General features: G+C 35.2%; 4 protein-coding genes and 4 non-coding genes across 10 annotated transcripts; 5 read left to right on the top strand and 3 right to left on the bottom strand.

The window, feature by feature from the left end:
* The first annotated feature begins 204 nt into the window (after window positions 1–204).
* Window positions 205–2,903, top strand: abch-1 (ABC transporter domain-containing protein). The gene is made up of 12 exons (NM_062919.5): window positions 205–333; window positions 377–570; window positions 616–755; window positions 806–923; window positions 983–1,255; window positions 1,298–1,383; window positions 1,429–1,634; window positions 1,923–2,011; window positions 2,064–2,196; window positions 2,243–2,416; window positions 2,527–2,661; window positions 2,703–2,903. The coding sequence occupies exons 1-12, from the start codon at window positions 266–268 to the stop codon at window positions 2,872–2,874; spliced, it is 1,788 nt and encodes a 595-aa protein (NP_495320.1). The 5' UTR covers window positions 205–265; the 3' UTR covers window positions 2,875–2,903.
* Window positions 2,904–3,102: 199 nt separating this feature from the next.
* Window positions 3,103–5,591, top strand: C56E6.4 (Doublecortin domain-containing protein; the record flags this gene model as incomplete). Of its 2 annotated transcripts, NM_001322733.5 has the most annotated exons (10): window positions 3,103–3,109; window positions 3,160–3,319; window positions 3,397–3,507; window positions 3,791–3,871; window positions 3,919–4,061; window positions 4,106–4,249; window positions 4,298–4,430; window positions 4,569–4,652; window positions 4,741–4,998; window positions 5,286–5,591. In NM_001322733.5, the coding sequence occupies 10 exons, from the start codon at window positions 3,103–3,105 to the stop codon at window positions 5,458–5,460; spliced, it is 1,296 nt and encodes a 431-aa protein (NP_001309546.1). The 2 variants fall into 2 exon arrangements, with proteins under 2 accessions (NP_001309546.1, NP_001309547.1); NM_001322734.1 differs by lacking the exons at window positions 3,103–3,109; window positions 3,160–3,319; window positions 3,397–3,507; ... (1 more) ...; window positions 3,919–4,061; window positions 4,106–4,249 and having other exon boundaries at window positions 4,339–4,430; window positions 5,286–5,460.
* On the bottom strand, window positions 4,082–4,228 carry C56E6.12. The gene has a single exon (NR_051232.1). It is a non-coding gene; the product is annotated as an Unclassified non-coding RNA C56E6.12 (non-coding RNA).
* C56E6.2 (Ras-related protein Rab-21) lies at window positions 5,508–6,905 on the bottom strand. The gene is made up of 3 exons (NM_062917.8): window positions 6,617–6,905; window positions 6,234–6,568; window positions 5,508–6,011 (listed from the first exon to the last, which is right to left on the bottom strand). The coding sequence occupies exons 1-3, from the start codon at window positions 6,895–6,897 to the stop codon at window positions 5,827–5,829; spliced, it is 801 nt and encodes a 266-aa protein (NP_495318.2). The 5' UTR covers window positions 6,898–6,905; the 3' UTR covers window positions 5,508–5,826.
* A 403-nt stretch (window positions 6,906–7,308) lies between these two features.
* 21ur-14585 lies at window positions 7,309–7,329 on the top strand. Its single transcript, NR_051231.1, has one exon.
* Window positions 7,330–8,977: 1,648 nt separating this feature from the next.
* C56E6.11 lies at window positions 8,978–9,096 on the top strand. The gene has a single exon (NR_051230.1). It is a non-coding gene; the product is annotated as an Unclassified non-coding RNA C56E6.11 (non-coding RNA).
* C56E6.14 lies at window positions 9,018–9,136 on the bottom strand. The gene has a single exon (NR_051229.1). It is a non-coding gene; the product is annotated as an Unclassified non-coding RNA C56E6.14 (non-coding RNA).
* A 1,310-nt stretch (window positions 9,137–10,446) lies between these two features.
* Window positions 10,447–14,644, top strand: toe-2 (Target of ERK kinase mpk-1). Of its 2 annotated transcripts, none has more exons than NM_001026872.4 (8): window positions 10,447–10,644; window positions 12,164–12,339; window positions 12,384–12,714; window positions 12,768–13,143; window positions 13,192–13,824; window positions 13,904–13,977; window positions 14,133–14,262; window positions 14,311–14,644. In NM_001026872.4, exons 2-8 carry the CDS (start codon window positions 12,171–12,173, stop codon window positions 14,419–14,421), a joined length of 1,824 nt encoding a protein of 607 aa, NP_001022043.1. In that variant the 5' UTR covers window positions 10,447–10,644; window positions 12,164–12,170; the 3' UTR covers window positions 14,422–14,644. The 2 variants fall into 2 exon arrangements, with proteins under 2 accessions (NP_001022043.1, NP_001370609.1); NM_001383867.3 differs by having other exon boundaries at window positions 10,457–10,644; window positions 13,904–14,019.
* The last annotated feature ends 47 nt before the right edge of the window (window positions 14,645–14,691 follow it).

Below are 14,691 nucleotides of genomic sequence, written 5' to 3'. Positions count from 1 at the left end.
CTCAAAGTTGACTGCTTCTTCCTTCAGTGGCGCGTGTACAAAAGGATTGACGGTCTCGTGCCGCCAAAAATAATTGCCTTCTTCACCGACACCGTCACCTTCACCGAATAGACGTGAAAGAAAGCATCAAAGAGGAAGAGACGCAGCTTATTCAGGATAATTGAGGGCAACGGAGAATGATGATTCCGGAGAAAAAGTTCAGCGAAGAAGTAAAGAAATGTGTTCACTTTAGAAACAGAAGTAGGTAGAAGTACTTTTGTTGATCATGAATGAGAAACATGTGCTCGAATGTAAGAGTATATCTTTTATGACTGCTATTTCAAATGGTACATGGTAAGTTCTTCTTTCTCAATTTTCAATAATTGAATCTTTTCAGGTTTTCCAAGATTTACAAGCCACCGTCAGTATTTCAAATTTTGAAAAATATTAGTTTCACAGCAACTTCTGGAGAAATACATGCAATTGTTGGTGTGGCTGATTCTGGAAAAACTACACTCTTGGAAGCACTAACAAGTGGAGCAGGAGGAGATATCGGAGGGATTGCAATGCTTGATAAATTTATGTTGACTCGTAAGTTTTTTTTTAAAGTTTAAATAATTATTTCAAAACTTGAAGGTCGCCGATTCAACAAGTTCTGCTCCCATATCAACTACCGTAATCAGTATCCATCTTCTCTATCGGTCAGAAGTTTACTTTACTATCACGCGAGGCTATGTCTATCATCTACACATACCAGTCTTGAGATTGACCATCGGGTTTGTGACCTATTTTTATTTATTTACAAAGCTATTATTCTATTTTCCAGATCAGCGAACTCAGTGCAATGTTTGATGTTATTGGATATGCGCATGATAAACTAGAAGATTTGTCATTTAGTGCCAGAAGAAGGGTTATGACTGTTATGGAATTATTGAAAGATCCAAGTTGGTTGCTTTCTTGAAATACTTTTTTAAAAAATGTAAACTCAAATAATTGTTTCCAGTTCTCACGATAATTGACGATCCAACGGCATATCTTTCTCCACTATCAGCATATCAACTCATCTATGCTCTTCATTTTTACGCTGCAAAATTCAACAGAATCATAATAATAACTTTACGAAATGTTCGTTCTGACCTCTCGCATTTACTTGGTTCTGCTACTTGTCTATTTTATGGAGAAGTAGCATATAGTGGTCAAATGCGTCTTTTGCCAAATCATTTCAAAAAAGCTGGTTTTGAATGTCCGCCAAACGAAAATCCAGCTGCATATTACTGTAAGTTATCCACTGGAATTTTGTTTATATAATTCAATTCAGTGTCGTTATTAACAATTGACAAAGAGAGCATGCAAAAAGTTATGGAGACACAGGAAAAAGCCACTAAACTTGTTGCGTTCCGAACTGTAAGTCAAACTTTTTCAACTTGAAGTCATAAGTGAATGTTTCAGGATAATGATACATCATCTGATATATCAGGATCCTCAGCAACTGGAACAGGAGTTCTTCTAGATTCTGGTAGAAAAAATCCCTCAATTTCAACTGTTGCAGCAATTCTATTCCGTAGAGTACTTTCACTTATTGGTTCTACTCCTTCAAATAGCTTAGCTGGGTTAATTGCATTCCCAGTAACTGCTGCAGTGCTATCTTTTCTAAGGTTTGAATTTTCAATTTGATAAAAATTTTAGAATTAAAATTTTAGAACGATTTCAGAAAGGTCACAAGAAATTTTCTGAAAATGTTTAGTTTTGCCCGTAAAATCCTTCAATTTCAACATAATTTTTCAGAGAAAATTTTTTGATTTTGGGGATTAGCCAAGATTTTTTGAAAAATTGTTTCAAAATATGATAGAAGGCTGAAAAGTGTGATGTTTCATCAAAACTTGAAGCAAAAATTCCTTGAGAGTTTTGAAATTTTTAAAACTACAAAAATATTGAATATTTAGACCTACATCGCTTCCATCTTCATTGTTTTTCTGGAAATTACTGACATTTTTATATTTACTTCTTCAAACTATTGTGATTTTTCCTAACTGTAAGCATCTAATTCTTCCCACCTTGAAAATTTAATTTAAACCAATTTTTAGATTCAAAGACTAGTCTCCTTAGCTTCAGAGAATGTAATTTATATTGCCAGACGACAAGTTTAACAATATTTTCAATTTTCTTCCTCGTATACTCATGTATTCAGTCTTCTCTATTCGTTGGTATAGTTTTATGGTATGATATCTTTAAAACTGACAAAACAATTAAATATAAAATTCAGGTCATTCAAGTCAGAAGCTATGTTTCAAATCAGTTTGAATCTATTTCTACTTTCTATTTTTTCATTCTCTATATTCACAATCTGTGCGAGATATTTGAAAAATTGCTCAAACATTGTAATTTTACAAACAATTATTATCTTGGCATTTTTCGTTTCTGGAAATGGAGTAACAGGGTAAGACAGTTATACTTCACATTTTATTTATACCCACACCATGTTGCATAAGAAATCAAAACATTTTACAATGTTTTTTTGATGATACGATTGAATTTTTGTTTTTCCAGAACTACAACATCTTCTTCTATTCAATATTACATAGGTGTAATCAATCCATTCAATTATTCCAATTTTCTTCTCTCAAAACTTTTGTCAAGTTCTATTGATAACGAGGAATGTACATTCCCTTCTTACATGTGCAAGTACGTTTGAAAAACAGTTTTTAAATAATTGTAAATTTCAGACTATCAATGAATCTTCATTCAGATTTATACCCACCATGGTATGCTCCAAACGATGTATTCACAAATTTCGCTATTCTTTTCTGTCTAAGTCTCACTTTTCTCGTTATTTCCTTTTTTATTCATTTGACAGAACCGTCTGTTCAGCTCAAAAAACATATGAAACAATCTTGAACTTGTTTATAAAAAATAAAGGTCCAAAAATTATCTAAAGCTTGCTCACAGCGTATAAAAACTACAAACTTTTCGTTGATCTACGGGACTATTAATGCGCGTGCATCCCATTTCGCAGAGTCTGTGTCGCCGAGCAACGCGTTAGGACTCTTATTGTTTGTGCACTCGTCTACTACTCGGCTCACTTGCTCACCTTTTTAGTATCTTTTTTCTTTCTTTTTGTTCGAAATGGCATGTAAGTTGAGCTTGAACCTCATTTGACTTCAAAATCAGAACAAATTCTAGTTTATGACGAACAGTTCAACGACATATCGTATGTTGAATTGAACAAGAGACGACGAGGCGACGCAGCTCGACATGAGGGAGACAAATTAGTAAATCGGATGAATCGACCCAAGGTCAAGAAGATTTACGTTAAGAAGAACGGAGAGGATATTTATGAAAAGTTAGTTGAGAAAACAACTGGGTTTAGAGTATAAAGTCGTTTCGATTTTTGAAAATACTGAAAAGTTTATTTTATAGACCAAAATTATTTGTTTGGAGGCAATGGCAGTCACCAAGATTGGAACAATTGCTAGAAGATGTTGGACCGTATGTTGGAATGGATGATGGTGCATCTGCTATTTATACGTTGTTAGTTTTTTATTCTAATCAAATTGATACATTTTTAATTAGGCTAACTCAAAATTAAAAGTTAGAAAAATCTAGAAAAATTTACGAAACTTACGAACTTACGAAACACATGGTTTTATTGAACTTTTGAATGAGAAATGTTTTATCCAAAAGCAGTGTTGAGATGTCAAATATAAATTTCGTAGCTGAAGTTTCGAAGCAGAACCACAATTGTCTTATTGTAAAAGTAGAAGGCATCTTCACATAGCTCTTGATTTTTAAATACCTATATAAAAATTTTCAGAGAGGGAGAAGAAATCACGGATCCAGATGAAATCGTAGACTTGGGAACATACTATGTCTCTGGAGATGAATCACTTATGCTGTAACAAAGTCTCTTGTATAATTTTAGTTTGACTAACTGTTTTTCAGTCCAGACGCCAATGATCGTCGTCGCTCAAGTGATCCTGATGTGAATGCATCTAGAGGAGACAATAATCATTCCAGATATACATCACTTTCAGCTCCAGAATATTATACATCTAACTCTGTTAGATCAACTTATCCGGCTAATTGTAGGTTATTATTGAAAATTAGAAATTTAATTAAACCATTTCAGTGACTGTTCCACCAACACCTCCACCTCGACCGTATACTTCTGTACAGAATACCTCGAGGACAAAGAAAGTGACAACAAAAGCGAGAGAAGTCGATATGTCACAATATGATTCATATTATGATGATGCTCTGCAAGACGTTAGAAGTTGGAAAATACATACTCAAGCGTTGAAAATTTGAACGTTTTTTACAGATAGAAGAGCTGCATATGAGCCAAAAAACTTTGACACGACGATGGATTTCTTTGAAGGGAATCCACATTCCAGTGAATTCGATAATGAAGAAACGATACGAAAAGATAAGCAAGCACTGGAAAAACATCGACAGTAAGAGTTATTTGAAATTTTCATAAATACAGTCAAAAAACCTTGAAGTTTTCCCTCTCAACTATGATATTTTTGTTTATGGTTTCATGTTGTTAATTTGGTCTGTAGAAATCAAGTCCCAACATGAAATATTTCCAGAAAAATGGGTGGACAATCGAGAAGATTGAGTACAATGATATTCAATCGAAAAGATCAAACGCATCCCGATGTGTATCTAATTTAGTAAGTTCTCACTGTTATATTAGAGTATTCCCATCTCTCCATTACATCATCTCCTGTAAACGAACATTACAACATCTGTCGATTGCAGTGTGTTCCTGAATGGACAAGGAATGGAGTGCCAATTTATGAATTTTCAAAGAAAACAACTTGAAAAGGGAATGAATTATGTTTTGGAATTAATAGCTCGACGATACAATGTTAATCCAGGAAAATTGGTTGATATGGATGGAAGGAAAATATCTGAAGTTACACAACTTATGTCAAGAGGTGCATATGTTCTTATTCCAGTTGGACAGTCTTTCAGAGATACTTGGTACTTTCTTCCCGATAATGCCATAGATACCAGGTAAACCATATTGCAACAGTATTTTCTAAAAATCTATCTTCGGCAAAAAAAAATCAAAAGCGAAAACGCCTGCCTAACAAGGTACGCGTACCTAATTGGGAAACAATTTTCATAAAGAAAAACGGTTTTTGCTCCTTGAAGATATGATGACTGAAATTTCCCGTTTTGTGTACATTCTGAAACTTATCCCAAAATTATCTGAAAAGATTCTCGAGAAATTCCCGGGTAGGTAGGTATTTTTGAGCCTACGTTCAAGCTTTATTTTCATTAAGACTCATTATTTTTAGTTCGAACAAAGCTTTAATAGAAGAACGAAGCGCTCAACGGGATCGTCTACTTCAACGTCGTTCAAAACAAGAGCAAAAACTAAAAAAGACGAAATCAAGTAATCGGAGCAAATCAGTCGGAGCGGCGTCGTCTAACCCAAAAATAACTTTCAATGGACGAAACAATCGTCGATGATAAGGCAGGCTACTGATGAGATGGAATCTGTTTAGAAAAAGAGAGAAAACTCTTTATTTATTTACTATTCAGCAATACATTGAATAATATTTGTAACAAGAAAGATGAAAACAATAAACGATTGGTGATAAGCGTGATTTTGATATTTGAATGGGTTGAGGTATTGGATGGGATAACAATTCGCATGCGGTGGAACACTTTTTAATGATTTTTTTGTGTTTTTGAAGACCAGTAGAGTAGGGTAATACACGGGAGTCGAGAGTGAGAAAATAATAAGATTGATACCATTTTGAAAATGAAAGACAAGATAGGGAATGATGAAGAGAAAATTGATATTTGGAGTTAAAAACACAGCTGATCTAAGACCTAGAGCATTGAACAACACTTTGATTTTTGAATTTTTAATTGAATATTCGGATTGTCTTCGAACTTGTCGTCCCCAAGAGAAACTTTTTCTTTTCGAATTAATTGAAGATCGGTTTTCTTTTCGGAGGATTCTTGCCGGGATTGGAGAACATCGTCGGAAAGTTCGGATAGAATTGCGGCGAACACTGAAATTATTGATAATGAACAATGATATCACTTCCACCTAAATTTAACATAGAAAACATATTTTTGTAGTCGTTTTTTTTGTCAAATTGTTTCCCAGAGTGGGAATCGACACACCTATAGATGCATTTTTTTGCAGAAAAAAGGCTTTCAAAATTTTTTTGAATAGCCTTAGATACACTTTCTTTTGCACTAAATTATAATTTTATGGTAAACAAACTTACAATTTGGTTGATCATTGGATAATTCGAAAAACTTTGCATTGATCTTTGCTGCCATCGCTTTTCCTTCAGCTTCAGTAACTTCTCGCTTTTCAACAAGATCTGTTTTATTTCCAATCAAGTAAACATTTGCATCCTCCGTTCCACTTGATCTGTCGAGATCTTTCAGCCACTTCTCAACATCCTCAAAAGTGTTTCTATCAGTTACGTCGTAAACAATCAGAGCAGCATCGGCATTTCTCATGTACATCGGAACCATGCATCGGAACCTCTCCTGACCAGCAGTATCCCACACTTGAAGGCGAACCACGTCTTCACGATCGCGATAATCTGCTCCGCTATAAAATATTCTAAATTATTTAGCCATGTTAAAAATTAAAACTTACACATCAAAAGATACAAAAGAAGCTCCAATCGTTGCATTTACTGGACGATAGTGAGCTCCATATCGATGACGATAGATAATTGAAGTCTTTCCAACACCAGAATCTCCAAGTACAACTACCTTTGCTTTATGCTTAGGAGCTGTTGACGTGGCGATTGTCTGCTCGTGATCACGAATCGCCTCACGGACTTTCTCCGAAGCATAAATAGATTTGATATCACAAGAAGAAGACGGAGAAGATGCGAGCTGATGTTGATGTGGTAGTTGACGGAGCACTTGCATTATCTTGTCTGAAAATTGGTTCATTATAGAATAGATAGGTTCATTCATGAATGTAAACGATCAGATGTGTTATTTAGGAAAAAGAAGTGGAGGTGGAAATAGGCGGAGTCTCTAGGGGTTGGTGCTCGTCATTGACAACTGGAGGAAAACAATGAGTGTTAGAGAGAGATGCCTATCGCTCCGCCTCCTTTCGTCGCTTGATTCTTATCGGACACCCTAGAATGATAGAGAAACGTGGGGAAACCACCGATCCCCCTCAATGGACGGACAGTAAGCTATGCTCATTGATCATTGACAAAGAACAGATGGTGGCTTATTTGAAAGAATCATAAAAATTGGGAAGATTTTCTTCCATAAAAGTGTAAAATGTTTCATCAAAATAGTAAACAATTCGATTCGAGAAAAGATTGGTTACAAATGATAAGGATGATGGAAACTTGAAAGAAGGCATTCCGCGAGGAGACTCAAGCCCACTCGCCGGCCTCCGTGCCCGGCTTACATCTCCGGAAAAATGATAAATTGTTATAAAATAAGAAAAAGCACAAAAATACGTCCAGAATACACAACAGGAAGCAATAGGGGGGGGGGGATGTCTACTTGGGACAAGGTTGATGGAGGATCATATTCAACATAAATTGCACCGAATAAATTCAAATTGTTTCTGATTAGTTTCTTTAACTACGCCAATAACGTTCAAACTATCAAATTACGTGATTCTTGCACCCTCTTGCTCCATTCTGGCAGATTTTATATAGGTTATTTTTGAGTTGGCTAAAAGTTTTGAAACGATCAAAGTATGGAAAAAAATTCGAACTATAGTTATAATCAAAAATGGCCGATATAAGCTGCGGATGAAGAGTAAAGGGGAGCAAGAATTTGTGGGAAAATCTGGAATCTACATATGATAGGATTTTTTGACTTCTGTAACATTTTTCATATAAAAAAATGCCAACTTCAATATTACTTAAAAAACCTTGCCATAAATTTTTAGCAGACTTGTTTTCAAAAACTATGTCAATAATAAACATATTGCTGGCAAACTGTATGGTGAAATAACATAATAAAAATGTAGCATCCTGTGTCGACCAGGAGTCAAAAACTGACAACTGGCTAATGACATTAAAAATAGGAATGTGCAACCAGTTGCAAAACTTTTTTGATGATCAAGCAAGCACACATGGTATCTATCTCATTTTCCTATTTACCCAAGTTATCACTATCAGATTAGACTGTATTAGGGGCCGGGGACAGTCAACAACATAAACACGAAACATCCCACATCTTCTTACACTTTGATGAGGTTCCCAATAACAACAAAAGAAGCGTGCGTCTTCTCGAAAGACCTGAATAAATATCAACTGATCTCCGATCAGATGACGGTGAAATATATAAATATATATAAAAGATCTTATCTTTTATAATATATCCACGTGGGGATAGAAAATACATTAAATTGGAGAGTTGACCGTAATTATCTGAAAGTTCGAACAAAAGAGGATTTTTGCGTTAACTTCATTGTTAGATATGACATACTGCTTCATAAAGATTGTTTAGTAATGGATGTATGAAAAGCGTCTAAGAAATTGCAAAAAAAAGTAACGAAACTTGATTTAAAAAAACACCGATACATTTGCATAGTTACTTTTTGATTATGAGTATACTTGGCAAAACTTGGAAATTTTGAAAAGCCTTCAAAACGGGATTAATCCTACCGTATTGCACTTCTCCTAAACTTTCATAAACTTGTTCCGATGAACCAAGGTTTAATGCCAGCTGGGAATGATATTTACAGAAAAGATAACACTTTGCGCTTTACAACACTGACCACGCTAGATGACCAAACAACCTTGAGAATAGAACGTTGAAAACGGAAAGGATCAAGTAGATTCAGTGATATGAGAATGAGGAGTGTGTGTCTTGAATAGGTGGTAATAAATTGAACGGAAAATGTTTTGATATCAAATAAAAACAAAATAGTATCAATTCTCAAGGATTAAACGTAAGCGACCAAAGATCAAAAGTGCACAACGAGCGGGGAACGGTCATCGAACCAATGAGTAATTGTAAATCGAGTGGACAAGAGAGCGGGTGTCCTCGTACACGGGGTTTCCCCGCCTGAACAGAGAGTGAGAGAAGATGCAGGAGAGAGGCCATCATTCATTATGCAGAGAGTGAGAATGAGACCCAGTTGTCGTCGTCGACGGGACCGATATTTCGTTGACAAAACACAGGCGGTGCGTGCAGACCGAAAGGGCCATCGGAAAATCCTGTCAGTCGATGTTTGAGGGCTCTATGACGTGGCAATCCTGATCAATATGGATATACCGGGTTATGAATATTGGAACAGCTTAGAAAAATTTGAGAAGTTTATATTAATTCACTCATGTTCACGACCTTGAAACATTTTTGAAAACGCCATTTTTCAGATACCTAAGTCCACTCTGTTGTATCTATGTACAAAGCCAACTTGTTATTTTACTGTTAGCAAAACAGTTAACTTACAATTTTTCCTATTTCTTTGGTGTAACTATCTAGTCTATGATATAGTCTATAGTCTATTTAGATTTGTGTCGCTTTTTGATCGTAGATCGTAAAAATCCATGAATTTTTTTTGAACAGAAATGATATTCGGTCATTAGCACCATAAAAATTTTAATATTTTCCCAACTAGCAAGCAGCGAAACTCAACTATAAAACCCTAAATTTTCTATATAAAAAATTAGATGAAAAAAAATTCAGATATGTTTCAAATACAAATAATTTTCAAAAAGCTTCCAGAAGCTTCCTTCCTCTTGACAACTTTGAAACCATTAAAAAATGTTTTTTTTTACGAAAATCCACTTTTGGAAATATTCCTTCGGCCTCCAATCTAGTGAAATAATACTTTCAGATTGAAAGTCAAGGGTTCAGAGTTGAGATAAATTTTTTTATGATGACCTAGTCCGAATTTAGTTTTAGAATGACCTACTACGTCTTGTTTTGAAGTCTCATAGTGATACTGTTTTGGCCCAATAGTTGTAACCTTGATTAAAATTCTACGTTTACCAATTAATTTTTCTGACTGTGATTTTTATCATAGAGTTTTAAGTTATTACAATATGGTTCTGTATTATGAGACAATGCTTATAAAATAGTTCGTTATAATTCTCAAAAAAATTATCTGTACCACAAATTCCTTGACTAAATTATAGTTGGTATTTAGTTGTGATACTATTTAGATAAACTATTTTGATATTCAAAAACTATCAACGTACTACAGCTGAATAACTGAAAACAAAAACACGCGGTAAACACCCATTTTCAGTTAGTTCCGCCTTGATAAATATAAAATCAATAGTCTATCAAACTAAACTATTCAAATGAATAAGTGCTCCTTTGTGCTGTGTCCGTGCCAGTCTCCCTGGCCACCGTAATCTTTTCAACGCCGCTTGCCGCAATTTCTCTATCTTTCGAATTTCTTTCAACTATTGCCATTTTATGTTTTGTTTATCTGTTGGAAAAAGGAATATATATGTTGACTTTTGGGAAGAAAACTGAAAAAAATTGAGTGTGTCAGCAAAAAAACCCCAGTGTCGTCAGTTTGTGAGATTATTGTGTTACGGTAGCCGGCCAACGTCAAGGCTGTCTGTTTATTTAGAAAAGCGAAAAAATGCAAATTTCATCGACATCTCGACCAGTTTGGGAAAATCAAAGTAAACTTGGACACGTCATATATCGACTGTATTCTGTTAGCAGCTGTCAATCAAGGTATATCTAAATCATTCCAAGAATACAATTGTTTCGAATGCAATCGAAAAATAATTTTATTTAATGTTTAGCAGAAATTCATTTAAAACTCTATAAAATTACTTTGTTAAAACAGAAAATCCGTAACTACTTTTGAAATTGGAACTTCAAATTTAGTTCTGAGTAATCCCACATATGCATATAAATATTTGCCTGCTTACAAGACAAAAAATCTATAACCCGTCTGGAAGAATGACCTACGCCTGATCTGTTATAATCGTGAAATAATTAGAATACGGTACCGGGTCTTGACAGGGCACTTTTTGTTAAGTGAAAATAGGTGTGCGTATTTAAAGATTACTGTAATTTCAAACTCTCGTTTGTCTGGAATTTTTTGGTAAAAATGTATTTATTTAAAACTAAAATAAAACAATCAAAAACATACATTTTAACAAACCGTGCAAAAAACTTAAAATTGATGAAAATTCCGCAGCAACGAAAGTTTGAAGTACTTTAAAGGAGCACATCTTCTTGCATTCAATAAAACTTCGTCGTGTCGAGACCAGGAACCGTATTTTTGACGCAAAATTTCGCGTCTGTGTTACATTATTCGTCAGGGAATTTAAAAGAATTCAATGGAGTTGGTTCAACGAAAATTAGCTTACATTTACGGTTCAAATATTTAATTACTCTCTTCCTGCAAACTATTTCAGACAAAAACCACTACTGTCAATAGTTCTAGATAAAAAAGGCTAGTCATAAAATAGGGTTTCAGTGGCCATAGAAACTTTAAAAAACACATGTAAAATCGTAATACACATTAAAATAAATGAGGTGAGAAGTGTAGGAGGGTCGAACAGTGGAAACTATGCTGATGAAGTCTTATCAGTGATCGATGGACGGTTTCAACGAAATGGAAACGCGCTTTTCCTTTTTGCTGATAACCAGAACATGGACATTGAAACTTTTGAGCGTGAGAATCTTCTAGACAAAACAATATTCTTGCAGAGTGTCGGGGAAAATGTAAGAACGAACAACAATTTATTGAGCAGAATAGTCCCATGACGAATCAATATTGCAACGTTTTATGATTGTTTCCTTTATAACACCGTGGGACACTTGACGGAAAACAACTTTAGAACGTTTATAAATGTCTTTATTGCAATTTCCAATACCATTTCAGCCATTTTTCAGTTTTATAATTGTTTCAAACTTAGTTTAAAAACAATGTTATGCTATGTATTTTATGGATAATTTTCGGCCTACAGTAGTGCGCAGCAAACGCGCCCTTTCGGACTAATTATTTCGCGGCATCAATAAGAATTTAAATATAGCGCTCTTTTTTGTTACGAATTTCAAGGTTTCTCACAAATAAATGTTAAGTTTTGCATGAAAGAAGTTTAAAAAAAATGCAATTTTCTACTTTTAAAATTTGTTCTCACTACTTTTTCGAATAAAATGCACCTTTGTCCAATTTTCCCGTGTGCTTTGCATGTGTCTTACCAGCTTTTAACCACAAAAACGTCCATCATGTCCTCAGGTCAAAAATGAGTTCGTCTCGTCACTTCAGTATCCCATATGACGAAGATGTTGTTCATTCAGTAATTTTGGAAAACACACCGTCGCCGCCGCCTAAACCTCCGAGAGGGATATTACGAAAAGAAGCTCCAATGAAGCCACAGCGAAGCGCGTTGAAAATCGAACCAGCTCGTGACGGTTTGTTTCAGTCAGTATAAAAAATTTCAATATTTTTTCTTCAGATGATAAGGAAAACAATAGTCAGCCTCAAGCACGATCCCAGTTCAAAGCAAAAGACACGATGGAACAAATGCAATCATATTTCAAAAGAAGCATATCCGTGCTCAGAAAATCTGAAGAACACTTCACAGGAGCCGAAGCTGCAGATATTCTTACAGCATATATCGAAACACATCGCAACGAGTTTCCACGCGACAATATCGGAAGAAGCAACGCTGTAAAACTGCTTGAAATTTGGTTAGAGTCGAATACTATTCAAAGTGTAGAATCTCATCAGAAGAAATTTGTTGATTCTGAACGTACATTTTACAGGCTTGGAGGAGATTCTGAATCGTGAGCAAACTTTTTATCTCGAATGATATTAAATTACTTGTTTTTATTTTTAGATTATATATTGTGAATACTCCGATCGCTTCAAGAAATCATGACGATTCTGCATCAGTTTCGCGATCAGAAAGCAGCCGTCGCAGTAACAGTATCAAGAGATTATTTTCTCCATTCGTTCGCCGGAATAGATCCAATTCTCGAGGTCGGGACAAAGACAAAGATAATTTAAAAGATGGAAGCTCGACAAATTTGAAATCGACGTGGAGTCTGTTCTCGTCTTCTTCAGAAAAGAATGAGAAAAAACTCAAAAAAGCAGAACAACAGTTGATAAAAGAGGAAGAAGCGGAAGTCTATGAATTGTCTCTCTTCCATTTACTCAGCTTGATTGACGTTGAGTTTCTCGAAGATGTTGCTCTTCCGGTACAAGATTCAAAGGTATTAAATACAAATATTTGATCATAAACTTACATAATTTCATTTCAGAACAATGCATCATTTTTATCATCCATTCTGGGAAAAGTTGGACTGGGTGCAAGTGAAGAAAGGCTTGACCCGCACCAGGAAGACCATATGGATTTGTTAATCGAAACACATCCATTGATCCGGGATGCAAGTCAATGGTTTCAGATGGCTCGTTGCTGTGCTCCATTACTTTATTTTGAGGCGAAACCTGTCGCAAGTAATCATAAAACAAGCCATAACGAACAATTATACCTTTGGTGTCGAGCAGCATTGGATGCAGTGAAAAACCGTCTTGAGAAGATGACACAGAACGGATCATCACCGTTGTTCCCATCAGAATTCGCTCCTCTTCTTACAAAGATTGCCCAGCAGTTGATTAACGATATGGATTCTGGTGAAAAATTGTCGACGGCAGTCATGTACATCTTCTTGATGGTTCCTCATCCTATACGCAAGACGATCGACCAACTTGTGCAGTGGCTACAACTTACTATGCGAACGGATGCAGTGGAAGATCTTAGAAGTCCATATTATTTGGGGAAAAAGGATCCACGGAGATACAAAGAGAATGTGAATGTCATAATTGGAGAGCTGTCTTCTTTTATTTTCCCGAGAGGATGTATGACAAATGTTCAACAAGACATTTTCATCGAGGTTTGTTACAGAAATTTTAAAACCTGAAAAACAGAGATTTTGGCTATTTTTAATTATCTGGAATTTTTAATCTTTTCAGACCCTCGTTGAACTGCGACAAAAAGGAAAACTAGGTCAACGCCCGGCACAATTGGAAAGCTCTCTTCGAGCAAAGTCAGTAAATGGACAAATTAAATGGCAACGAAAAGAGAGAAAGTATAGTAATTCACAAATTAATATTGTTTTGTTCGGAATGCTTCTCTCTGTTTTGCATGCCTTTTTTTCCTGTTTGAAATTGTATTTTTTAGCAATTAAACATAATTTTTCAGACACAATTCGCTTGAAGGTGACCTGACACCAGTGAGATATACAGTTCGAAGAGAATCAATTCGTTCAAAAACTTCGAAAAGTAAAGATGGACTGAATGAGACTGACTCAGCACTGGTAACCATGATCAATGTGAGTTTATGAATAGTTTGGTTCCTGTAATAATTTTATTGCTTTCAGTCAGTTATCGACAACAAGGAATTGTCGCTGACAGAAAAGAAGAAACAATTGATGAACTTCAAGAAATTCTACCCGAAATTGTACAACGACTTTTTCCCAGGAATGATATAAAGCAACTCGAAATTTTATAATCCCTAAATGTCTGTAATTTAATTGTTTTAGCTTCGGAATGATCTAGATTCGATTGATTTTATGCATACAAAAATGTCATATGCCGAATGCATCTACTGTACCATCTCGCTTTTACCACCACCCAATATCTCAATCGGGTCTTTACTTTCAGTAGAAAGTTGATTTTTTTCTGTTTTTCCTTTAATGAAATCTTTTGATTTACAGTTTTTTCTACATTCAGGTCGAAACGGAAACAATGCCATAATTGGC

This window comes from Caenorhabditis elegans, chromosome II (assembly GCF_000002985.6).
Source record: "Caenorhabditis elegans chromosome II".
In the NCBI taxonomy this organism is placed as follows: Eukaryota; Metazoa; Nematoda; class Chromadorea; order Rhabditida; family Rhabditidae; genus Caenorhabditis; species Caenorhabditis elegans.
This window is presented reverse-complemented; position numbering and strand designations above follow the sequence as displayed.

Excerpts from the sequence above, each read along its gene's own strand:
- abch-1 (NM_062919.5), top strand. The coding sequence starts at position 266 with ATGAATGAGAAACATGTGCTCGAATGTAAGAGTATATCTTTTATGACT. Across the intron at positions 924-982 it reads GGAATTATTGAAAGATCCAA|TTCTCACGATAATTGACGAT; the intron begins GTTGGTTGCTTT and ends AATTGTTTCCAG. Across the intron at positions 1,384-1,428 it reads AACTTGTTGCGTTCCGAACT|GATAATGATACATCATCTGA; the intron begins GTAAGTCAAACT and ends TGAATGTTTCAG.
- C56E6.2 (NM_062917.8), bottom strand. The coding sequence starts at position 6,897 with ATGCAAGTGCTCCGTCAACTACCACATCAACATCAGCTCGCATCTTCT. Across the intron at positions 6,569-6,616 it reads TCTTTTGTATCTTTTGATGT|CGGAGCAGATTATCGCGATC; the intron begins GTAAGTTTTAAT and ends AATATTTTATAG. Across the intron at positions 6,012-6,233 it reads ATCCAATGATCAACCAAATT|TGTTCGCCGCAATTCTATCC; the intron begins GTAAGTTTGTTT and ends CAATAATTTCAG.
- toe-2 (NM_001383867.3), top strand. The coding sequence starts at position 12,171 with ATGAGTTCGTCTCGTCACTTCAGTATCCCATATGACGAAGATGTTGTT. Across the intron at positions 13,144-13,191 it reads TTCCGGTACAAGATTCAAAG|AACAATGCATCATTTTTATC; the intron begins GTATTAAATACA and ends ATTTCATTTCAG. Across the intron at positions 14,020-14,132 it reads TGGCAACGAAAAGAGAGAAA|ACACAATTCGCTTGAAGGTG; the intron begins GTATAGTAATTC and ends ATAATTTTTCAG.